The sequence below is a fragment of the Nymphaea colorata genome, chromosome 13, assembly GCF_008831285.2.
Source record: "Nymphaea colorata isolate Beijing-Zhang1983 chromosome 13, ASM883128v2, whole genome shotgun sequence".
Taxonomy (NCBI): domain Eukaryota; kingdom Viridiplantae; phylum Streptophyta; class Magnoliopsida; order Nymphaeales; family Nymphaeaceae; genus Nymphaea; species Nymphaea colorata.
The window spans coordinates 12,786,503-12,810,334 of record NC_045150.1 but is presented as its reverse complement, the minus strand read 5'-3'; the positions used below and the strand labels follow the sequence as shown (position 1 = coordinate 12,810,334).

The following is a 23,832-nucleotide window of genomic DNA, read 5'->3' as shown; positions in this document are numbered from 1 at the left end:
GGGATAACTGCATTTTGGAGGAGTTGACACTTCAAGACTTGAAAACAAAAGGAACTACCCTTCTTATAGGTCTTCAAGCTTAGAGGTTGTTTAGCATGGAGAAAATCACACGATACATGCAATCGTCTTGCGTAATAGGTTGAAGCCCCAAATTTGCATGTTGGTTCGGTTGAGCTTGTATCTAACATAAATTTGACTCATGTACTCTTGCATTTGGTGAGGCCTAGCCATCAATAGCTTTTTCACTCTTTAAAACTCTCACAAAGAAGAGAAAGGGAAGTGGGGCTGACAAGTGACAACCACAACCCCAATTCTCAATGCCGATCAGAGGGTAGCACCTGCAAGTGACAACCACAACCCCAATTCTCAATGCCGATCAGAGGGTAGCACCTGCGGGAATTAATTGGCCAAGACCTGTTACTTAATATGCCACAGGCTTGACCGGCTGCACTCCACTCTAATTGGAGGGAGAGAGAGAGAGAGATTAATAGTGGAACGCCAGTTGGGCCAAACCCAAACAAAAGGCCATGTAAGAGGCAGCAACTGGCTGGTTAGGGTGCAGGTCCGAACAACTAGTCCGACCAATTACCCAGAGGGAGAAAAAGTAACGCTACAAGTGAATCTTACATACCCACATATTCAATTTGAATCAACCCTGTACTCAGGTTCAAATCAATCATCAAACTAAGATCAACCGGCATGTAGATCAAAGTAAGGATGATTCCAATCCAGACTATATCAACATTTAAGTTGCAGCTAGTTTTAGTTCCGGACCAAAAACGAATTTCAGTGTTAACAGTTTTCACCTAAATAGCCTGCATTTAACCCTTTCAGTTGGATCTGACTAAAACACATGTTTTCATCTGGATTCAACTCTACCTCTTCACGCTCCCAGACTTTCTGCTGTACCCATTGACCCTCAATTATAGTGGCTCCTTGCTTTTGATTCTACAAAAAAAATTACAGAATCTTATGATTTACAATGTAATGGAAGACCTTAGTAGCACTCGTACACTGAACTCCTCCCAGTGGTTCAAGGAGATTTGGAGACCCTGAGAGCAATCAAGATACTCTTCGGCAGTTGTCATCAAAGAAGGCATTAATTTTGTTTGAAGTCAGGATACTAAATCAGCACTTGTGGATCTTTCACACGGAATCTGCTGGTCCTCTCAATGACGTCATGATTTTAAGCCCACAACGAAAGGCCTAAAGCAATAATCAACAGATGCTTCTAAAGAATTGATGGGAAATTTCAGATTCACGAGAAGATTTGACCATCTGAATCTCACATTTTGTCTAGCTTGAGAACTGACTTTCTGCCTTAACATCAGATGCTGAATTAAGCGGTCAGCCAGCTTTGACTATTTTCTTATTATGTCCTTGATATACAAAACCTTTTCTTCCTTTTGTTTTTCTCCTTCTTTTACATTTTACTTTTTGTTTTTGTCTTTTTCTTCTTCCTCCTTTCCTTCTTTCTTTCATTTACTGTTTGTGACCACCAAGTGCTTATGACTATTGAAGTCCACATTTATCCACCAGCACCATCATGGCATCATCATCAACTGGGACAACCCATCGAGTACTTCATGTATAACCTTTGCTTTTGGATGTGATGATTTACCTTGAGCAAAGCAGTACACTCTGTTCTTAACAGTTAACCAACTGCAACCCGGCGTTTTTACTATTCCTAATTTTCTCATTCTCGATCTCAATTCGGAAACGCATTCCCATTGCCCCACTGCTTCATATATGCTGGCCAGCACTATATAGTTGCTTGAATTGCTTGCCTCCAATTCAAAGAGTGCAGCAGCAGCAATTTCTCCAATTTCTACGTTATTGTATGTCCTACAGGAACTCAATAAGGCTCCCCATATGCTCGCGGTTGGGGCCAAAGGCACACCTTTGATGAATGCTAAAGCCTCATCAAGCAGCTCATGACGGCCCAAGAGGTCCACCATGCAAGCATAATGCTCCACGGATGGGTCTAACCCATAGTGCTGCCTCATCATACTGAAAATTCCTCGGCCCTCATCCAACAGACCTCCATGGCTGCAACTAGTAAGAGCAGCAGTAAAGGTTGCAGAATTCGGCATAACACCACAAGCTACCATCTCGTCAAACAAAACCAAAGCGTCCTTTCCTCTGCCATGAATCCCATAGCACCAAATCAACGACGTCCAAGTGATCACATCCCTCTGTGGCATCTCAACAAAAACTTGGTGTGCCTCATGCAAGCATCCAGATTTTGCATACATGTCAATCAAGGCGTTTCCTACCGCAATGTCTGAGAAGAGCACAAGCTTCAGAGCAATCCCGTGAACTCCCTTACCAACTGCCAAGTCTCCTGCTTGCCCGCACGAGGTCAACACACTCGGAACCGTCATCCTATCTACTCTAACGCCACCTCTATGCATTTCACAGAAAAACCTCAGAGCTTCAATGCCATAGCCAGCTCTCACTAACCCAGATATTACCACATTCCATGAGACAACATCTCTTTGAGACATTTCATCAAATGCTTGCCGTGCATCACACAGTCTTCCACATTTCACATACATATCCACAAGCCCACTGCAGACAATTACGTTGTCTTGATACCCAGACACGACGACACAGCCATGAAGCTTCCGTCCCATCAACAGATCCATCGCTCCAGAGCATGCCTTGAGAACGCATGGGATCGTATAGTGATCCGGGCGAAACCCAGTTTTCTGGAACCCGTTATAGATATCCAAAGCTTCTCTCCAGAGAGAAATCTGCGCGTAAGAAGCAATAATTATATTCCATGAATGCATATTTCTCTGAGGCATTTCCTCGAACATTTTTCGTGCACTTTCCAGATTCCCGCATCTCGAGTACATCAGCAAAAGGTCCGTTGACAGAACCACGTTCGGAAGAAGACCACCAACCAGAATTTGCCCGTGAACGATCTTCCCTCTTACCATTGACTCCAGAGAACCGCAGTTTCTGAGAGTCGACGACAGGGCGGCTGGTGATAGAAGATTCAGGCGAGGCATTTCCTCGAACATTTTGCATCACGGTAGAGAGCCAAAAGCGTCTCGCCGAGAGAGTCAGACGCAGTGTCCGCACGGTTCGGTCCAATTGCAACCGTCCAACTTGGAGATGGACAGCAGCTGAAGCCGTTCGTCAGGCCCGCCCATGAACGACGCTGGTCGAATCATGAGAAAATAAAGAGCTAAAAAGGACCAGAAAATCTAACTTTACGCTAAGGGAGAGAAAGTCGATTGGTCATTTGTTCATGTTCATAAATTGGACCTGTCAGTGTTTGAAACCGTTTAAAATAGTTTATAATTTCTAAAGAGTTTCACTGGGGGACAAAAACCAGACCTTTTAATTTTAATATATAAAAGTATTTTTTTAATATAACCTTACCAATATAATTGATGCAAAATATATATTAAAGTGATCATTTGTTGGGCTTTCATAGCACTTTTATAATAAGCAAAAATGAAGTGCACTCATATCATTTGATCATAAAAAAACCAACATTTTCATAAAAACAACTTAAGTCAAAGTATGTTTTATGTCAAAATAGTTTTTATAAATACATTAGCATGTTTATATTTTACGTAAAATAGTTCTTTAGCAAAAAGTTAAAGGGTTTGGTTTTTGTCTCTAACCCTAGTGCCTGATTCTCTCTCTCTCTCTCTCTCTCTCTCTCTCTCTCTCTTTATATATATATATATGTATATATATGTGTGTGTGTGTGTGGAACTCCACAAAAAACATGTAAACTACTACAAAAAATATGGACAGCACCACAAAAAATATAAAAAATTCTTAAAAAAATGTAAAATTCCACAAAAAAACTGTAAAATTTCACAAAAAATATGTAAAACTCAAAACTACCATGTCCAAATGTGTCGGGGTGCCGACACGGGTATGACAGCCTTCCAGCCGTGTCTGTGTTACTTAGTCGAATGAAAATGTTATTTTGTGAAACTGAGTTTTTCACAAACCTAGCTTTGACTACTGCCCAAACAAGCTTTAAACATTGTGTTGGAAGCAGACAACATTTCCCTCTAAAATTCCCATTAAGGACGTGATCTAAATATACCCTCAAACTTATTGTTATGTAAGGTTTTTATGCATCTTTGTTTAGCCTTGGAGATGTACAACTGAAAATCCAATCATTCAAGATAAAAAAAAAAATTGTTTCCATGTAGAAACCATTCAAGAACATGCACAATTTCCTATATCATATTGGTTCAATGCAGCAACCAGTTGCCTGAGCGATTTCACCAAATTCCAGATTTTGTCAGCACCCGACTGAAAAGATGTTCAGCATCATGTTTCGTGTACACATTGGCATGGATTGTTGATGAGAATGGGGAGGCTTAAATGGAACTGTGTTTGATGATAGAGATTAATCAGCTAGAAACATCTCAGACGATACCATCTTATAAGAACTGAGAGTTCCCTTGTTGGATAAGCGCCTCATATTTGCCTTTTGGATTATTTTTAACAAAAAATTAATCTTAAAATATGTACTTTATTTAACCCAAAAAAATCCACCATACTAGAATTTATTCAGCAGATGGAGACATTAAACTTGTTTTCTGTCCTAAAGCAAATAATGATCGTTCCCTCTCAAAACAAAACAGAACAATAGCTTAAGACCAAAGAAGGCAGTGAGAAGGAATACAAAAGAATTATATTCACTAAACCAAAAAAGTTGTAACAGACGTAACAAACAGTATGAAGCAAAACTTGCTGCTTCTGTGATATATCTTTCATATCCACCATGACTGCTCTACAGTCTTCGAAAGTATATTGACAATGCTCTATCCTACTGGCTTATCATTTATCAACTGCAACAGGGGTGATACGCTTTCTAGCAGATTTATTGGGCGCCAAAGTTTCTGTTTGCGTAGAAGGTGTCTGTCTGCAACTGTTCACATCTGTGTCCATCTTTTCATCAACCATTTCCATCTCTTCATCAACTGTGGATCTGGTGTTATTGGCAGGTGGTCTAACCTCCTTAGTGGGAGTCTTTTCTTCAGCTTCTGTCAATTTTAAGTCTCCCACTGCTTTCCTTGTTTCTGTAACAAATATAAGGAGCACTATATTAGCCCCAATGTGCTTACACCTGAGTGGCTTTAGAATAACAGCATGAAAAGAAAGAATAAAGATTGAAATTGTCAGAAGAGGTGTTTGGTTCTGTGTGTTGTATAAGATTGCCCATTGTAAGAAACGGATCTCTTCACAATGTCCATCAAGAAAACTGCAAATTGTTTTTGAGATAACTGAAGAAGCTAGTGGCTTTAACCAACATGTCCATTTTTTTGACAGTAGACCCAGCTTGGGACTACAAGAATACTTGAAAGCTGGTCTGGATGGTGATCCAAGTGCACAAGAGAACTGTTTTCACCCAGAGTCCTTCCTCTCCTTTCTTACCAATGTAAATGCCAAACGTGCATCCACATCTTGTTAATCAACGTTCTAATGTAGTTATTAGATTAAACTATTCCAAACAAAACTTACAAAACAACTAGCTTTGATGATAAGAGTAACATAACATGTAAGTGGTTACTTATTTTGCTTATTTTTACCAGAAATAAGCAAGTCTGCATCATTTTACCCCAGAAGACTGTTCTAGCAACAGTTAGCATGAATTTTCACATCAGAAAATTATTTGCAAGGAAAAAAGAGACAGGACAGCAAAAAATTTGTCTGCCATTTGTAAATTCTAGGATGTATTTGGTTGCAGACCAATATTGAAGTGAAGAAAGAAAGAAAAAGAAGAGACAGAAGCAAACAATAGCTTACCTGATATGGATATAGGAGATCCCAGCTCGTCATTTTCAAATTCCAGGACTGTACAATAGCCATCTTGAGACGAAAGAGCAAGAAATTTGGCATCAGGCGACCTAGAGAAATCAGGAGGTGAGAAAAATCAGCAATTAAAATTATAGGTGGCAGTAGGCTAGCGGCCATGTCACATGGGTGCAGGTGTGGACACTGATAGCAAACATTTCCAAAAACTTGTGTGCAAAGAAACAGCTGTGTATACATAGCAAAAAATAGGATTTTAACAAAAAAAGCATATGTTCATTATTTGCTTTCATAGAATATAAATTACTAAACAAAAGTACCAAAACACTACAAAATAGCATTATGCTGTGCCTCACACCTGCACAAGTGTCCAGATATGACACAGGTGCCACATCCTTCCAGGCATGTACATGTGATATAGCCTAAAGGTTGTTGCCCATTAATCAGGAGATAGTTATTGAAAATTGAGTTTATTACAAACATGAAGGCAAAAGGCAAGAGAAGAACCAGGCAATGTCTGTTATGGCTGCATAATGAAGTCCAGCTAAGATTGCTATTGGGACAGCACTCTCAGTGTCATATAGATAGAGAGAGTTTAGGGTTGCCACTGCAAATACAATGCGGTATGGCAGCTTGAAGAAAGGAGCTACATTCAACAAAAAGTGAGCAACATCAATAACAGATAATTCATGATAGCATCTGAACATAAAATAAGTTGTATAAAAAGGAAAATTACTTGGATTACATCCACGCAAACTAAAGGTTATCGGGCAAAACCGTACTGCCACAATAGGTTTACTGGCACCTGGAAGCTGTAACGCAGGCCTGCAGAATAGAATATGTAGGTCATTCACAATAGGACACAATACACATGCACAGATTCTTTCCCAGCTCCTACCATGGTGGTCCATTATAAATAATTTCATATTGTGATGAGTGTCAGTTACTATCTAATGTAGGTGAGCCAATATGATCTTATAAGAATAGCATGGGATAAAGAAACTCAATAAAACTCCTGTGTCCATTAAATCTCAAGGAACAACTTACATCACATGGAAACTAATGAGCCTATGTAGGTCAATAATGAATCATTGATCTACATACATCATATGTATGTGCATGCAAATATAATACGAACCAAGATGAAAAATAAACCTTGCCTTGAGAGATCTTTCCTGGACAATATATAAGCAGTGTTGCACGTTGTTGAACCATCAGAAAACTTGAAAATTCCTAAAGCAGATGACAGCAAGTCAAGAAACTGAACTTGATATTCAATTAGTAATAATTAATAAGTGGAAGCAAGCAGCAGAAATATGTTGATAGTTTTCAAAATTAATAATGTAACTCAAGGAATGACATAAAATGTTGAAGAATGTCAAAAATCATATAAGCAGGAGAGGAATTATCCCTAGTTTGTCTACCTACCTAAAAGGAAGAAGTAATTTTTGGGAAAAAATCATGAATTTAGTTAAAATATTACCTGCTGGTGCAACTAAAAATGATCCATCAGGTGACCATGCCAGTCTTCGGAAAAAAGAAGGCAGTGTTTCATCATGGAATAGATGGTATTTATGTGACAACGGCTGGAATTGCAGAATGAATTACATCAATATAATAAAGCACTAAAATACAGTTAAATGGGCACTAGCCACGTAAGACTTCAGTGAGGCACAATAAAGCAAAAAAAAAGCTTCCGAGGACTAACCTTAGTATCATCCTTGGCATTATCCTGAATTGGAGATTCTGATTTTGTCAAAACATGCTGACAAACAAAATTCATTTTCTCTTGGCCTTTAGCTTTCTGAGGCCTGTTCACAAGTATCCGGCAGGTTCTGTCCGAGCTTATGGATGCAATGAAACGACCTAATGGATCCCATGCAACTCCTTGGACATAGTGCAAGTGGGCATCCAAAATCTGATGCACAGAGCCTGTTTGGCGGTAAAAACACCAAATGGTGAAGCAGCATTTTCTTTCATTATAATAAAAAATTGTCATAATCTTCTATAATCTATCCCCTGCAGGTGTACAATAGCTTTCCTTTTTTTCCAAAGTTTACACGTGATTCTCGTCATGTGCTGCACAAGTGACATAATCTTGTCTGTTTCTCAATTAACATCCGCACTATATAGCTGATTATCAAGAACGAAGACCATTACTCTATTAAAGCTCCTTTGCATTTGAATCACTTAAAATAGTCTTACCTTTATTCATATCCCATATAATACATGAATTGTCTACAGATCCAGAAACAAGGTATAAACCATCAGCAGACCATTCCAGGTCCAAGACATCCTTCCGATGGAATCTGCCTCCAGAACAGGAAAAACAAGATAAGTGCTCTGGATTGTCAAGAAAGTTGGAATTTGACAAAACAGTGGTCTTACAGTAGTGTCTTAAATACTTTCCAAGTCTGAACACCATCTGTTGTTTCCATCTTCCACAACAACATCTCTCCGCCTACAAATTTGAATGCAATAAGAAAGCACCAGAAGTTCAACCTTTTTTAGTGGATGAAGCTGCCACAGCTACATCTGGAGTATGACATAGAAGGCCAAAAATATTTTGACGAACAGATGTAGTGATACTTGACTGTGTAAAAGGACAAAGAGACATACCATCAGCACCAGAGACAAGTTGTTCTCCTGAACGATCACACAAAACTTGTCAGTGGTTAATAATCTACAAAAGAAATTGTACGTGCAAATGCACAGAAGAGCATGAATTTGAACAGATCTTCAGTAACACCTGTTGAAAGCTAGAGGCCAAAGTTATCAATTGCATGCTACAATAGAAGAAAAGTAAATGACCAAGACTTCTGAGTGAGCAAAACATAATGAGAGTACCATTTCTCCATTAACACCATTTCTGCTTTTTTGCACCTTGACAACTACACCTTACATTATGATTGCCATCATTCCAACATCATCTTGATCTGGCATTTCCATTACTGATGTCATCTCCATTTTGTACCACCGTGCCTAACATCACCACCGCCACCATGTCTATTACCGTTATCATTTCCCCCTTCCAATATATTTTTTTTTTGTCACCACATCCACCATGATTGGCAATCTTAGAATCCCTCTTCAATTGGCTGCTTGCTATTGTCACTCAACTTGGATGCTTGGGCAAGCCATATTTGCTTCTTCAATTGGTTGTTTTCAAAACTTGTTCTCAATTACCATCTCTTTGTCATAAAACCAAATAATAAGGCCTTATATAGATGTGAAGACCAATTATGCTAAAAATTTTGTAAAAATACGACATCCAACACATACCATAAGCATACAAAAGAGATAAGTACCAGAAACAGCCCACAATCCATAATTTTCATTGCAGCATCCCTGACACATGCTATCTCTCAAACAAAACCTCCACATTCCACAAGCAAAGCACAAAATGTTTAATTCTTAATCCGAAAGAAACAAAATGGATTCAGCTCCAATAGGAGCTATGAACCCTTGATTTCATAAAAGTAGTGCTTGATCATTCATGGGGCACATAGAATACCTACACGCAACATCACACCTCCTTGAAAACACTATTTTATACTTTTGTTTAGCCATAGTTTTCAAACACATTCTCTCTTGGTCCCTTAGCCTTCCTATTGGGAATTTGGTACCAACAGAAAAGGCAAAACCTTCCCTCCCCAATCAAAGGAGTGCAACATTCTCCCCCACCAACCCCCTCCAACAGAATGGGAAAAAAAAAACATATAGATGAGAGGATCGTTCATCCCGCTTCCCACTTTCAGGTCAAAAATATGGCCAGAAAGGTCAAACCCTTCACCTTCTCCTTTTTTAAAATAGAAAGTTTTAGCTTTCCTGTCATACCAGTATCATTCTAAAAATTTATCAATAATCTTCAAGCAGGGTATGGTCGAACAGTATAATTTTTACTCTAATTCTTGCAATGTATAGATCTGCATCCATGTGAATCCGTTCCATAGGGACACTTCGGCTAACGGCGTAAAAGGTAAAAACCTGTATCCCTGTTACATAGATCATAACATGGAGGTAGTAGGCATGGTACATGAAAATGAAGATAGTGTTAAAGAGTGGTGGATGTAGTGGTAAGCAATAGTATTCATGGCATACGAAGGTGGAGATGATGTTGATGGTGGCAATGGAGGAGGCAGTGTTGAAACAGCCGACATGCATAGGACAAGTCTTTTCAAGACGTTTCCCTAATACCAAAGTTTGGTTATACCACCCTCATTTCTACTCTCACCATATGCTTGCCACCTCCACTTTCATACCACTGCATTCACCGGCTTTTCCACCTCCATTATTCCTTCTCTTCCTTCCCAACCACCACCAGTCGGCTCCTTTGTAATATTTAGATTGTCTGCTTCAGTTAACTTTAAACCTTCATATTGAAATTTCCCAAAAACTTTAGCAATGAGTTTCTAGATTTCTTTAGGAATATCAACCAAAATTAAGGTAACAACATTGTGCATAGTGTTACCCAAAACTTAGGCACACAGCACAGTAAGCAGAAATGGAAGTGTTAGTATTTTGGCAGAAAACTAAATTTGATGATTCTTTGTTTATATAAAAAGTTATCCCACTTTTATGTTTTTAAGGATTTTTGTCATCTTTACTCATTCATCTTTTAAAATTATTGTTATCCATGTGAATACATTTGCCTAGGGGATCCTAGCAAAATCTCTCTTTAGTTATTCTGCAGAGGGTATTCCCAATTACGCAACCACCTTGCACCTATCCAGGACAATGGAATTGGTGATAATAGAAGATAGAGGGCTAGATGCAAAATCAGGAAGTTGCAACAACGGGAAAATTTCATTAGCGTGAAACATTGAGAAAGAAATGTGTGTGCTACAACATGACCTGCTGGCTAATACCATTCATGTGCTTTCCCACGAGTCATCAGATGCAACTTTGCAGTTAAAATTTACTATTCCTTCACAAAATTCACTTATTTAAAGACTTTAAAAGATGCATTCATACCTGATGGAGAAAAGCGCAAAACATTTATGGCAGAGGTATGGCGTGAAAGGCTGTTCTGATAACAAGCTGTTGGGACCTTTTTTGATGCATCGCCTTGTGATATCACCCATAGCTGTAAAGAAAATTCATTGTATGCTATTCCAAAATCATGCCGAGTAAAAGAAAGTACCACATAGACTAACCAGTAAGCAGTGGAAATAGTCCAAAGAAATAAAAGAGGTCAAAAAAAAATATTATTGCCAGTGAAATTTAGCATTCCAGTATCAAAAATCCAGTTCATCCCATTTAAAATGCTTAACTGATTACCATTCAGTGACAAAACATGCCTTACTCAAGAAACTTAGCCAACAAACAAACTCAAAGTTGCATTCTTCACAGCAACAATTGAGAGCATTTCACAGCAATATGCACCCATAAGTAAGTAAACCTGAAGAATGATAAATAAAGGAGAGCGTTTTAACTTGATAATCATGTATGATGTATCTTAGCAATAAGCAGGCCTTAAATGTTTATCCAACAGAAGCTTTCAGAACTCCCAATAGCTAGTTTCCAATGTATTAGCCTCAAAAGCTCAAGATGATCGTAGAATGCAGTACTTGTAGTTGTACTATTCAGGCTCCTTAGCTGTGAAGATTATAACTTTGACTATATAAAGTGAAGCACTAAAGGTCTTATTTGCAAAAGGGGGTAATGAACAAATTCCATAGCCACAAATATCAGCTATATTTCTATATTTACAAAAATATCATGGTAATCACCAAAGAAGAATAAAATGAAATACAGAAATAAAATTGCAATATTTTGAGAATATTACTGATTTGAATTTCCTGCAAAGTATTGCAATGTTTTCATTATATATATATATATATATATATATATATATATATATATATATAACACTCTTCTTTAACATTTCAATAACCATTATGGACTTTTATTAATGACATCATAAGAAAATTAGTAAAAAAACTCGTAATTTCATATTTTTTTATTATTTTTATATTTGTTAATTTCTTGAATTCCCCAGACTGTCTTACAAAATCAAATTATGATTAACACTCAAGCAAAACCAACCATTGCTGATAGCAACCCAAGAACAACAAATTTATGACTATGAGATCAACTTCAGACAAATCAGAAACAATAAGAAGCTAGACTCAAAGATGATAAGATGAATTAGTTTTTAAATAACCTAAAAGGGTCTCTGGGTAATCCAAGAAAGAAGTCAGTTCATGGAAACTGATAGAGATATTTCTCACTATATTTATAATTACACCTGCATACTACCTTGTTTCCAACTCATGAGCTGAAACTTTCTTTCCATTACAACAGAATTTTACACGCTAATTTGCATATATTAGTGTTATTTTTCTATATTAATCACAATGGTACTAATAGATGTCTTTTCTCGCGAATCTAGTATGACACTTGCTCAACCTTAAGCTTTTAGAAGGAATAACCATATGGTAATCAGTGCCTAGGCAACTCAACGATTAAAAGAAAAAACTATAGCAGTTGTTGAATACCAAACTTTACTGAAGATCATCCACAGGCATGACATAGTTATAAGACAAGTATTTATAGGTTAAGTTTAGCTAGATGATGGCTTAAAACAATTAAGTTTCTGAAACACAGTGCGCAGAAGAATAGCTTTCCTGAAAACACTAGAGATGACAATGCCAGAGAAGGTACAGCAAACATAAAAGTGGTCAGGCTAAATTTGATCTTTAAATGATGCACTGTTTAGATGATCATGAATAAACACCATAATAAAGTCCTATTCGTGTTTCATAGGTTTCTAGAATCTTTTGACTTTAGAATCGAGTAGCACCAAGAAAAAAAAAATATCCTAAAGCACCCAATTAAAAGTCAAAGTGAATCGCACATTTTCATTTTTCAAGTTTCTGTTTTACGATGAATTGGGTATAGGGCACCCTTTTCCCATTAACGTTTATGAAAGGTTAAGAAAAAAGTGTATCACAAAGCTGTTAAGAAGTTTCTTTCTGCGACCCTTTTTAGCCCATTGCTTGATGGAACAAAAATGATATAATACTTGCCACAGGGGCTGTTAGAAGCAGAGTTGAAAAAATTATTTGGTTACATTGACTTGGAAGATTCAACTTGGCTTTATTCCGAATAGAATAACGGGGTGTCCAGGATTTCCCTTGTAATCAAGACCACGGGCCATCGTTCAAGTGCATGTAAGTGGTCCAATAAACAAGATAAATTGCTACACAAATTAGTTAAGTATCACTCGCCACTTATCTTGTGACTGGCAAAGCACGTAATTGTGCTTCTTTGCCACATTCGGACAAGTAGTATTCCTGACACAGCTATGAATATTTTACTTGAGAAACAGTGTAAAAACAATTCTAAACAACTGTTTGAAGTGGAAGCTTCATTAAAAGTCCTTTGGCCCTTCCCTCCAGCATCAAGTAGGTACTTACCAATCTGAAAAGCAAAACTATCTACATGGAAGACCGTAAAAAATGAGCCTATGAATTGAGCGACAGCAATCCCCTCTGTGCTTAATAAGCCGAAATCAGCACCAAAATAAGTGTGAAAAGGAACCCAAATTTTTCAACATAAGTTACATCTTTAACAACTTTTCATTTTCCCCAACCAATTGATTTCAACGACGAATTGCAACTGCCATCACCGTTTCCTATCATCGATCTGTCATTGGCGATGCGCATGGGCATTGACGAACCAAGCTTGGTTCATCACCTAAAAACGGTTATCATGATACTCGTTTGAAGACATGGATCATCACGAGCCACCAACCAAATAAGTATCAAAACACTGCTTAAAGAAGACCTCAACTTGTGAGGCTCCCCATAAAGTCACAGAAAGGGGAAAACATAAAAGAAAATGTACAGAGCATTTGATAATGAATAGCGTGGGAGTGGAGGATTAGATTCAACCTTGATGTCACAGTCGGCACCACCAGTGGCGAGTAGTCCCGTCGGAGAGTGGAAATCTAGGGTTAATACGGGTTTGCCATCGTGCCATGTGATCTGGACCGTCCCACCCTTCATCTTTCTCCTTCTCCGCTTTCTTCTTCGGTGTTCAGTAGAGAAAGAGAGAGATGCGGGAGGAGAAGGGACCCACTTTCCCTCGACTTATGGCGGGAAAATTCTCCCTCCCCCCACAATTTCTTGGCGTTAATAACGCCGAACTTGTGTTTCGCGGCTATTTCTTGTTCGGGACGTTATTAACGCCATTTTCCGATATTTTACTGTAAGGTGCCCTTACTATTTCACTATATATAAATATATATAAATAAATACATATATATTCAAAATTACTAATCAATGTCGTTCATTTCATCATAATAGATGGATAAGAAAAAATTAAAAAATAAGAAGGTGGTAAGCATTTTTGTGATACTAGTTAATACTTTTTTTTTTCTTTTTGTTTTTCTTTCAACCATGTATTTATTTTAGAAGAACGAAATTGAAATTTAAAAAAAAAAAAATCCAGCAACTAGAATTAGCCAATATATTGCACAATACAATACAGAAGTACATGGTACGTGTATAACTTGCTTCCACATCTATTAGTTTTTTATACACGTCTATTAGCTTTTTTATGGTTTTGAAAATTTCCACAATGTAATCTCCAAACATATAGAGAAGAAAGGCGCATTTGCCATTGGAATTTCATTTAATGTTTTTTTACGAATTGACATAATCATATGATTTTGATTAAGTAACTAGGGAACATTTACCTAACTGGCTTCTTTAAAGAATAGTGCATATGCTATGCAACAAACGGAGACTATAACAGCTACAATATCAAATGTGAGAGCAGTGAGAGTCTGATCACTGAGCTCCATGTTCTTCCCACCAAGTCTATCAACCATGTCTGGCACTGGCTCCCAGTTCCTCACATCTTGCTCATAAGGATCTTCAAGCCTCAACCTCATTCTCTCCGCCTGGCGGCTTGCCGCCTCCTCCACCAAGTCCCGGTCGTAAAAGCGCCGCCGCTTTTCGTCGCTCAATACATCGTAGGCCTTTCGCAAGCGCACAAACTTGTCGGAAGCCGCCTTTAGCGGGAGAAGCGTCGTGTCAGGATGGTATTCCTTCGACAATCTTCGATACGCCGCCTTGATCTCTTCCATGTCAGCTTCTGCAGATACCCCTAAGAACCTGTATCAAACAAGTTGCACGGATTTAGTACTTTTTCTTTTACCCAAATTTGATATATGGATGATTATATACCAACAAAGTCAGGGATAAAAGACCAGATAATTGTTAAAATTTATTTTAAATAAAATACATAACATCATAATGTATTTATAAAAACTATTTTGGTATAAAACATATTTTGAATCAAGTTGTTTTTTTTATGAAAAAATGATGTTTTTTTATTATCAAAACTTTGATGCTATGAGAGCCATTCAATTTTGCTTATTATAAAAACACTATTAAAACGACCAACTTAATATATATTTTGCATCAACTTACCTTTAAAATCATATTGGTAAGATTAGATTAACAAAAAAAAAAAACCACCTTAAATATCATTTTAGAGAGTTTGGTTTTTTGTCTTTCACCTATCAGTTTGATCTTTACCAATCTATATATATATATATATGAGTGAGCAAACAATGTTTTTAAATATGCAGAGAGTATTTGTTCCATGAATGATTGAAAAAAAAAAACAAAAAAAAAGTATCAACTATTGAAAAGACCAATAACTTGAGCATCTAAGTGTTCACCCACCCTTTCTTTTTCTTTTTCTTTCTCTCTCTCTCTCATATATATATATATATATATATATATATATATATATATATATATATATATATATATATATATATATATATATATATATATGCAACACAGGCAAAAAAAAAAAAAAAATGCAAGAAGGAGGAATACTTACTCATAATGTGTGCCGGTGGCGTTCTTGATAATGTCCGGCAGATTTTCTCCAAAATTCTCCTCCTTGTCAGCGTCAAACACAGAGCCAAAGGAACTGCTGGATTTTCCTCCAACCCAGCCCTCATCAGGGCTGTCCCAGTGAATTCTGGTGTCCACGCCCGCCGCCCTCTCTTTCCGCCGCCGGTTCGCATCGACGGAGCTCCCAATCGCAAACACCCCCGCCCGCCGAGACCTTGGGACTGCACTTTTCGAGCTCCGGAGGAAGGTAGGAAGAAAAGTTGGTGCAGTCGTGGCCATGGCCGGCTGGGAAGCAAATTGTGAGGAGGAGTGTGTGGAGACAAATAAATGCTTGGGGAGTTGCTTGCTTGCAGTTGCTTCCACATAAATATGGCCTCTATATTTGTGGCTTTCAAGATATGTGGTGTCTCGTTCTTCTCTTCTGTCTGGTACTACAGTTCTTCTAAAAGACCCGTTAACTTACTCATTGAACTAACTGGCCTTTAGCATTTAGCATTGGCCATTGGGTTGGTGGGGCCGATAGTAAGCCTTCCATCGGAACGGTCCGACAAGGAGTCGAGCTGAGGCCGGGGATACTCGAGTTTGCCAACACTTAAAACCCCAACTCAAGCTCACGGCTCAACACTTTGAAACTCGAGTTTGCCAACACTGAACTCAACCTCGACTAGATTAAATTAGAAAATATATATTTTTAATATAAAATATATATATAAATATAATTAATCTGTAATTATCAAGTCGAGCCAAGCTTAGTCGGGCCTACTTGGGCTGGCTTGATAACGTATCGGGCTGGCTCGATGCCTTTTTTCGGGTTTGAGTCGGACTGGATACCATATACATGTTGAGTACCAGGCTTGGCTTGACGCTCAGCCTTATTTAAAGTTGTGAATGCATACTAATGAAACATTCACGAATGACAAATCATAAATTGAAACTTGAATGAACCGAAGATAAGTGGACTCGGACTGTTGACATGCACCACAAACCAAACCATCGCCTTTATGACTGATTCTGTCATAAGATTGCGTTTGATTGCCTTCAGATTTTAAAACATTGAATCTGAAATTTTAAACTCTTGATGCATTCCATCAGCCTTCTCTCTCGCTTCTTCCCACTCAAACTTCATGTGTGGATTTGAAATCAACATTTCAAACCAAACCCCCTCCCCTCTGTGATTTGAGATCTATATAGATTTGAACATTCTTATAGATAAGAAATCTGGTTCTTAAATCTATAGTTTGATAAACCATAGATTTACACAGCAAATATCCTCGATGGAACCCGAATTCTAAGGCTAGCAAATGCAACTTAAAGGCCAACGGTGGACAATAATTCTATGTTTGAAAATATGATGGTTAGAATAATGTTACATCAGGAATAGAATACTATCGAAAAAGCTCCCCCCAAAAAAAGAAAGGCGCTGGAGATGCGGGGTATCGAACCCCGTGCCTCTCGCATGCAAAGCGAGCGCTCTACCGTTTGAGCTACATCCCCACTGATGGTAGTCTTGAATCAATACATTTTAGATATTATTATTTTTTTAATTCAAGCTTATGAAAATTTCTATGGGTCAGCATTTGATGCTTTTATGACAACAATGAAAGAAAGAATTCCACATTATTGAACCGAGAGCTTTTCATAATAACTCGAAGTGTCGATGAAATAAATGATGTTTATTTATTGGACGAACTTGTTCATTCCCATGAATAAAATGAAACAAACTACAACATATTCGCGTTTTCTTATTAAAACACAAAGCATATTTTTATGTATTTTTGCCTTTGATTAGAGAACATTTTTTTATATCCTTCGCTCCGCAGCTGAACGAAAAAACTAGCATTCTTATGTCCTTAAAATGAAAAATCGAAAATTTGGAGGTGAAGAGGAAGACAGAAGAAGGGGAAGTTTGGATAACAGGCGAAAGATGGAAGGTGGGATTTAGAGGACGAAGCGGAGGGAAATAGCTTCATTCTCTGTACTCTGCAACGAGAGCGAGAGATAGAGAGAAGGAGAGAGAGATGGCTCAGGCCTTAGCGCTGCCAGTAGCTCATGGTCTCTCTTCGTCCATTGCCATCGGCAAGGGAGAGGCTCACTGGGCGTCGATGCCCACCCATGTCCAACTACCATCATCCTCTCCCAAGGTTCTCTCTCTCTCTCTCTCTCTCTCTCTCTTGCTAGTTTCTGTATAATTCCGTGTTGGACCTCTTTCTAATACGCTAATGCGTGGTGTATTATCCTTTTCGGTTTTCTGGGACTTGCTGATTTCTGCAAATTATCTCCATTTCAATCTGTTATCATTTTGCCTAATTCTTGTTCTGTCATACTTCTAGTTCCTGGGCTTGACTGTCAAATGTGCCAGAGTTGGTGGGGTGGAAGTTCCCAACAACAAGAGAATACAGTGTTCGCTTCAGTACATCCATGGCATCGGGCGGTCGCTTTCTAAACAGATTCTGAATGATCTGAGCATGGAGAACAAGATCACTAAGGACTTGAGTGAAGAGGAATTGATCACAATTCGAGATGAAGTCTCCAAGTACATGATTGAGGGCGACCTGGTAATGCCTGTGAATTGCTTTTAGTCATGTGTTTATTTTATGACCTGTTGTATGCGTTCACGCTTTTTAGGTTATATAACTCGGTGTATTACCCTCAATTCTAAGTTTTAATTCGGTTTTGAGTTGGTCACTGGAATTTTGATTCTTGGTATCTCTTATGTGCACTTTCAACTTACAATCATTATGCTCATTATTTGCTCTATGCCCAAGTCCTTTAGATTTTGTGAAATAATCCGTCGACAAGTTTTCTTTTTCCTTTTATTGGTTGTTTTGCGTTATTCTTTTCTGTTGTTGTTGTATAGCATTGACTTCAAAACCTTTCAAGTAATTGTAATTCGGTTCTATTTTTCAGTACCACGCTTGTTGAGAGCTCTGAACTAGGTTCTGGACATGGAGAATTTTATTTATTTTGCTTTTTACTGGTTACTCTTTTATATTTACTATAGTTCTCATGCCCTTGGGCTAATTTGCTTCTGCCAATTGTCATGAATTTCTAGAGGCGTTTCACTGCAATGAACATTAGGAGGCTGAAGGAAATTCAGTGCTATAGGGGAACGAGGCACATCGCTGGGTTACCCTGCAGGGGTCAGCGTACAAAGAACAACTGCAGGACATTGAAGGGGAAGAGGGTCGCTGTGGCTGGAAAGAAAAAGGCTCCTGGTCCTCGTTAAAGGCATTTTGGGGACTTTGCTGATAAATTGCTGTTTTGTTTTCCCAAGAAGCATGTTTCTTTTAGCACATGTCCTACTGTGTGTTTCATCTAAAGACATTTTTGAATTGCTTTCCTGAAGGAATTTAATGACTAGTATGGTTTCCACGCATTCCTTCTTGTCATTTCCTACATCAAAATCTCTCGGGGAGAGTTATATTTCTCCAACTGCCAGGGTGGGACAGAATATTCGACTTTTTTATTTGTATTATATCTATCGTGAATATTGAAGTTATCCCACTGTTCCGTGTGTTTATGCAGCTGGAAGGAAACTTGACGATATCTGGTTCCTAAGTTTCAATTTAATGATGCTAGTTTTTTTGATGCATTGACATAAAGTCTGCCTAGAAAAATATCATGCTACTTTGGAGCTATAAATATAGGTGTCTTGATGTGCCACTTTCCCATGCATTTCCAAGGCAAAATAAACTAGCCTTTTGTTTCTTTGCAAACCCAACTGCTTTTCGTGGGTGAACATGAAAGAACATAATCATTCTAAAAGTGCTCTCTCTTGTGGCTATAAAAAGAACATTGATCAGGGATAAAAAATGAAAATGAATTGGTATAGTAAAATCTGAAGTTTCAAGAAGGTTGTCTATTTTTTAGGTCTTCAGTACAGTAGGATACTCCTTTCAATGTTCAAGCGCATTTTACGAGGAAGAGAATGGTAGCGACTTCATGCTACATTTGATTCAAAGAGGAACATTTAAGTTACTTGATTCAGCAGAATTACTTGTGGATTAAGGTCTGGGGAAATGAGTCCACATATTTGTAAAGCCGATGGGAAGGTTAGGAGACCAAAAGTAATGAGCCCATCTATTTGCAATGGAGATCATGCTTTTCCTTTCCTCCAATTATTTCATGCTTCACTCTCAGTTTCAGTTTCTTTAATTAATTGTTTCTTCATATGTTCTTTCTCTCATAGTTTTCGTTTTCAGCTACTAATATCCTAGTTGACACTAAAAAAATGTGATTTTCAGAAGAAGCCTTGTTAATTTTTTCTTTAAGAGAATCTTGCAGTTGGTAATGATTTTTTCTCCATTCACAATTTTTCTTCCATGCAAATTGTGGGAATCAATGGGCGTTGTTTGTCACCATATGATTATAGTACTAAGGTCAGAACAGATATTGAAATTGCCGCCAGCTTATGTACTTAAAAGATGGACAAAACAAGCCAAACAAGGTGTTGTAAAAGAATGTTCACCTTCCAGAACATTGGCAGATGCAAAGGCTTCTTTGTTAGTTAAAAAAAAAGTTCTTCATTTGAAGGCAAATATGTGCATTAATGAAGCATTGTCAGATGATGAATGTTATGATGATACAGCAGATGTGTTTGATGAATTGTTTCTATCTGCGGAATGTGAAGATTAAGGCTAAAAGAGCCAGTGAACACAGCTGCAACGAAGGTTCAGACATGAATATGTTGCATAATGCGAATGAAAACCAACATGATGATGATGCCATTCTCACAAATGGTAAGCCCGTTCGCACTAATGAAACTGCAAGACAAAGTGTTTCAAGCATCCATCGAACTAGATTGCAAAGGGCTCGCATGACTTGTGGGAGACATGGACACGATTCTTGCAAATGTTGTTTGAACAATGGTAAAGTTGTGTGTATCAGTATGCCAATTTGCAAATGAACCATGCTATTTTTGCTCATTAAATAGCTATGCAGGAGGAATACTTTAAGTGATGGCGAGGTTGCGAAAAAAAGAATCTGTCATTCATGTAAAGAAACGGGCCATAATAAGAAAAACTGTTCAAAATTGAAAAATGCAGGTATTCATTTACGATGTAGAAGCTACTTTTCTTAACAGTGTGTGTCATTTCCTTTGGTTGTTTGATTTCAACAGGATGTACCTCCACAAACAATCAGCAATAGCTGTTTGAAGCAGGTAGTTTTTTTCTCTTTTATTTTGACTTCTCTAATCAAGAGAAAATCCATAAATTGGTTGGAAACAAATTAGTTGTTTGTCAAGTTTAGGTCTTTAGTTGGTAACAGTTGATGGTCGATATCAAGGGAGGTGAGTTGATTATGTTTCTGTTATTTTAGATTGCTTCCCTATTCTCAGACATGCTTTAGTTTCTAATGCTGATGCAGATGCTGATGAGATTCACAGATGTGGCTGGTGATTGCTGATAACTTCACTTACTGCAAATGAAAACAATGTTATGCAGTAATATTGCCTTGTATTTTGGGCAAAAACAATCTTACAATAATTTGGTGAGTAGAACGTTTCTTCCATATTGTTCTGTTTCCAACTTTTCATTTGTTCACTGAGAACTAGTTTGCAAGCAGTACTCTTACTCATTCTATGCTACTTTCAATTGTATAAAGGGATGCACAATAGTTTCTCGCCTTTTTCTTTTGGTTGAACTAGGTTGTTTTTTGGAGAGTAGCAGACATGTTTGGCACATCTGACATGATTTCTTATTGGAACTCAAAAAAGAACTCTCTGAAAAGGCTTTAGATAGGATTCATGGTTATAGCAATTGGAAAATTGTTCTTATCTCAGAGCGGTACTTTTGTTTGGAGAGGAATTCCCGTCTCTTCTTGCTAATTTGTTTATTGATACTTATTGACTGTACTCATATGTCAAACTTTATTTTTCAAGCACAGTGTCTTCTTGAAGTTAAAAAGTTTAAGGCGTCGCTGACATTTTGCGTTGTTGTATTGTTGCCTTTGTTTCTATTTGATGTGGTCTAATTCTTGGTTCAAACGGGTGTATTACAATCCCAATATTGTCTTTCTTCTAATTTTAAACAAAAATGGCATCAGCTTTCAGCATCATGTCTACAATGGGATCTTTGATGTCTCCTGGAAGCCTAGGAATGACCTCTTCAGATAGGAAGTACATGCAGTTCTCCTTTTAGTCAGTATCTTTGAGCTTCATCTGTAGCAGGAGTCGGAACTAACGATCAATTTTTTTTTAGAATAACTCGATACCTAAGGAGCTTTACTTTAACATGGATGGATTTGCTACCGAGAAACTTTAGGTGTGGTGTGCGCTTCTCTGTGACAGTATTTTTCTCATTTCATGAAAGTCCAAGTTGATTATGGTTTATGGTTGCAGATTGGAGTGAAAAAGCACGCAGGCTGGAACGTTGTCCTGGAGAGTGAACATGACATGGTTCGGTGAAAATTGTAAATGATGGAATGATTGTCAAAAGAGGTATACTACTGTTTCTACTTTCTAGACATACCTGGAGTGTCCAATGTCAGTTGATCCCTTGTTGACCTCTTAGTCTTTTTGAAGGTTGAATTAGAGGATCCAATTGAAAATATTGGTGCAAAGCTTGTAAGGCAAGCTGCTGCAAAGACGCTTGCTTTGGCTGGCGATGAAACGATGACTGCAGTTGTTCTAGCACAAGCACTAATTGCAGAAGGTGTAAAGGTATGTGGACTGTGCGTCTCTCTACACAATCTTTGACGGATCTTGAACTTACCAGCCTGTTCTGCATATAAGCAAGCTTGAAACTATATGATAAAGGCGTTATCAAGGTAAGTATATCTATTTGTTTATCCTTTTGTTCTCAAAATAGTGCAGGTCTAACTGCTCATCTATTTGGTGTATATCCTTCTGCAGCACCTACTTCTGGAGAGGCTGCAAGTTGTCTTTGTGCTGTATCTCAACCACCAAAGATATCTCTTGAACCCCATGGAAGAACTCAGATAAATGGGCCTTTGTCTACACCTGCTAGTTGATTGCCTTGTCCATTTCCGGTTATAACTTCAGATCCAGAGCAAGTTATGAGGAGTGCGCATGTATCAATTGCATCATCAGATTCTGAACATCACGTGAAGGGGATAGCCTTTTGTCTAGTATGTTCGTCTTCAATTTGTTTTTGGTGTTAATTTCGATGAAGTGTATGTTGGTTGGCCCCATTGCCAACTTTCAGTAAATATTATGACACTTTTCCTTAATGACTGAAGTAGATTGCAGGATGGGCAGAACCATACACAGTTTCTTGTTCTCTTATTATTAAAGTGATCTCTTGTCTGCCCACCATACGCGACATCTGCAAGCCTCTATTGAATTAACTATTGGATTTACCACTATTTTTCTTGTCGATTGAGTCAAAGGGGAATTCAACTTCAACGATCATGGGAGCAGTGGTAAAATTGACCCCTAGGCACATCTGGCTCAAGGAGATACAACTTTGGCTTATGCATGGAGTTGACGCTGGTGGAACTTGAACCATGATTCCCTTCCTCACGGCCGTGCCGACTTTGTCTGAAGACAAAGATCAAAGGGGTGAGACACAGAGAGAGAGAGAGAGAGAGAGAGAGAGGGGGGGGGGGGGGGGAGAGAGAGAGAGAGAGAGAGGAAGATGAAGAGTAGTAGCAATGAGAGGAAGTAAGGTGATACACATACAGAGAGAGAGAGGGAGAGATGGAGAAGCACTAGCAATTTGAGGAGGTAGGGGTGATACACACACACACACGAATAGAGGAGAGAGAGGGAGGAAGAGGTGGAATACTACAATGGGAGGAGTCTCCCTTTTTTTTCCTTTGTCTTTTTCTTATTGGATTGCTCGAGTTCTCCCAATAATAAAATCATCATAATGCTTAGGTGTCCAAGTTTTAACCATCCGATCACATTCGAACTCATACGCGTACACGCAATGTGTGAATTAATAGTAGATAATGAAAGTTTTCTCATTGTTTTTTTTTATTGTCTATTACAATTATATGATATGACCCTCTTGAGTGAAATAAGTAACTTTAGACCATTATATATATATATATATACACTCAAGATGACTTTAGACCATCATATATACATATTAGACAACTACCATTGACTTAATTTGTACATCGAAGTTTGCCTCCCTCAACATTATCCAATAGGACTTGTTTATTCCCTTATTTAATGCTCAATTCAATA

General features: G+C 38.0%; 4 protein-coding genes and 1 non-coding gene across 6 annotated transcripts; 1 reads left to right on the top strand and 4 right to left on the bottom strand.

The window, feature by feature from the left end:
- Positions 1-625: 625 nt before the first annotated feature.
- On the bottom strand, positions 626-3,249 carry LOC116266524 (pentatricopeptide repeat-containing protein At3g24000, mitochondrial-like). 2 transcript variants are annotated; one of them, XM_031647753.2, is made up of 2 exons: positions 2,943-3,249; positions 626-2,756 (listed from the first exon to the last, which is right to left on the bottom strand). In XM_031647753.2, the coding sequence occupies exons 1-2, from the start codon at positions 3,027-3,029 to the stop codon at positions 1,545-1,547; spliced, it is 1,299 nt and encodes a 432-aa protein (XP_031503613.1). In that variant the 5' UTR covers positions 3,030-3,249; the 3' UTR covers positions 626-1,544. The 2 variants fall into 2 exon arrangements, with proteins under 2 accessions (XP_031503613.1, XP_031503612.1); XM_031647752.2 differs by having other exon boundaries at positions 628-3,249.
- Positions 3,250-4,653: 1,404 nt separating this feature from the next.
- LOC116266525 (chromatin assembly factor 1 subunit FAS2) lies at positions 4,654-13,867 on the bottom strand. The gene is made up of 12 exons (XM_031647754.2): positions 13,695-13,867; positions 10,771-10,882; positions 8,416-8,442; positions 8,185-8,257; positions 8,002-8,105; positions 7,505-7,728; positions 7,280-7,382; positions 6,957-7,029; positions 6,533-6,621; positions 6,304-6,442; positions 5,791-5,891; positions 4,654-5,063 (listed from the first exon to the last, which is right to left on the bottom strand). Exons 1-12 carry the CDS (start codon positions 13,806-13,808, stop codon positions 4,822-4,824), a joined length of 1,401 nt encoding a protein of 466 aa, XP_031503614.1. The 5' UTR covers positions 13,809-13,867; the 3' UTR covers positions 4,654-4,821.
- A 475-nt stretch (positions 13,868-14,342) lies between these two features.
- On the bottom strand, positions 14,343-16,020 carry LOC116267140 (NAD(P)H-quinone oxidoreductase subunit T, chloroplastic-like). Its single transcript, XM_031648725.2, has 2 exons — positions 15,661-16,020; positions 14,343-14,921 (listed from the first exon to the last, which is right to left on the bottom strand). Exons 1-2 carry the CDS (start codon positions 15,954-15,956, stop codon positions 14,501-14,503), a joined length of 717 nt encoding a protein of 238 aa, XP_031504585.1. The 5' UTR covers positions 15,957-16,020; the 3' UTR covers positions 14,343-14,500.
- A 1,078-nt stretch (positions 16,021-17,098) lies between these two features.
- Positions 17,099-17,171, bottom strand: TRNAA-UGC (transfer RNA alanine (anticodon UGC)). Its single transcript has one exon. It is a non-coding gene; the product is annotated as a tRNA-Ala (tRNA).
- A 414-nt stretch (positions 17,172-17,585) lies between these two features.
- On the top strand, positions 17,586-19,053 carry LOC116266978 (30S ribosomal protein S13, chloroplastic). Its single transcript, XM_031648526.2, has 3 exons — positions 17,586-17,818; positions 18,008-18,232; positions 18,730-19,053. The coding sequence occupies exons 1-3, from the start codon at positions 17,696-17,698 to the stop codon at positions 18,901-18,903; spliced, it is 522 nt and encodes a 173-aa protein (XP_031504386.1). The 5' UTR covers positions 17,586-17,695; the 3' UTR covers positions 18,904-19,053.
- The last annotated feature ends 4,779 nt before the right edge of the window (positions 19,054-23,832 follow it).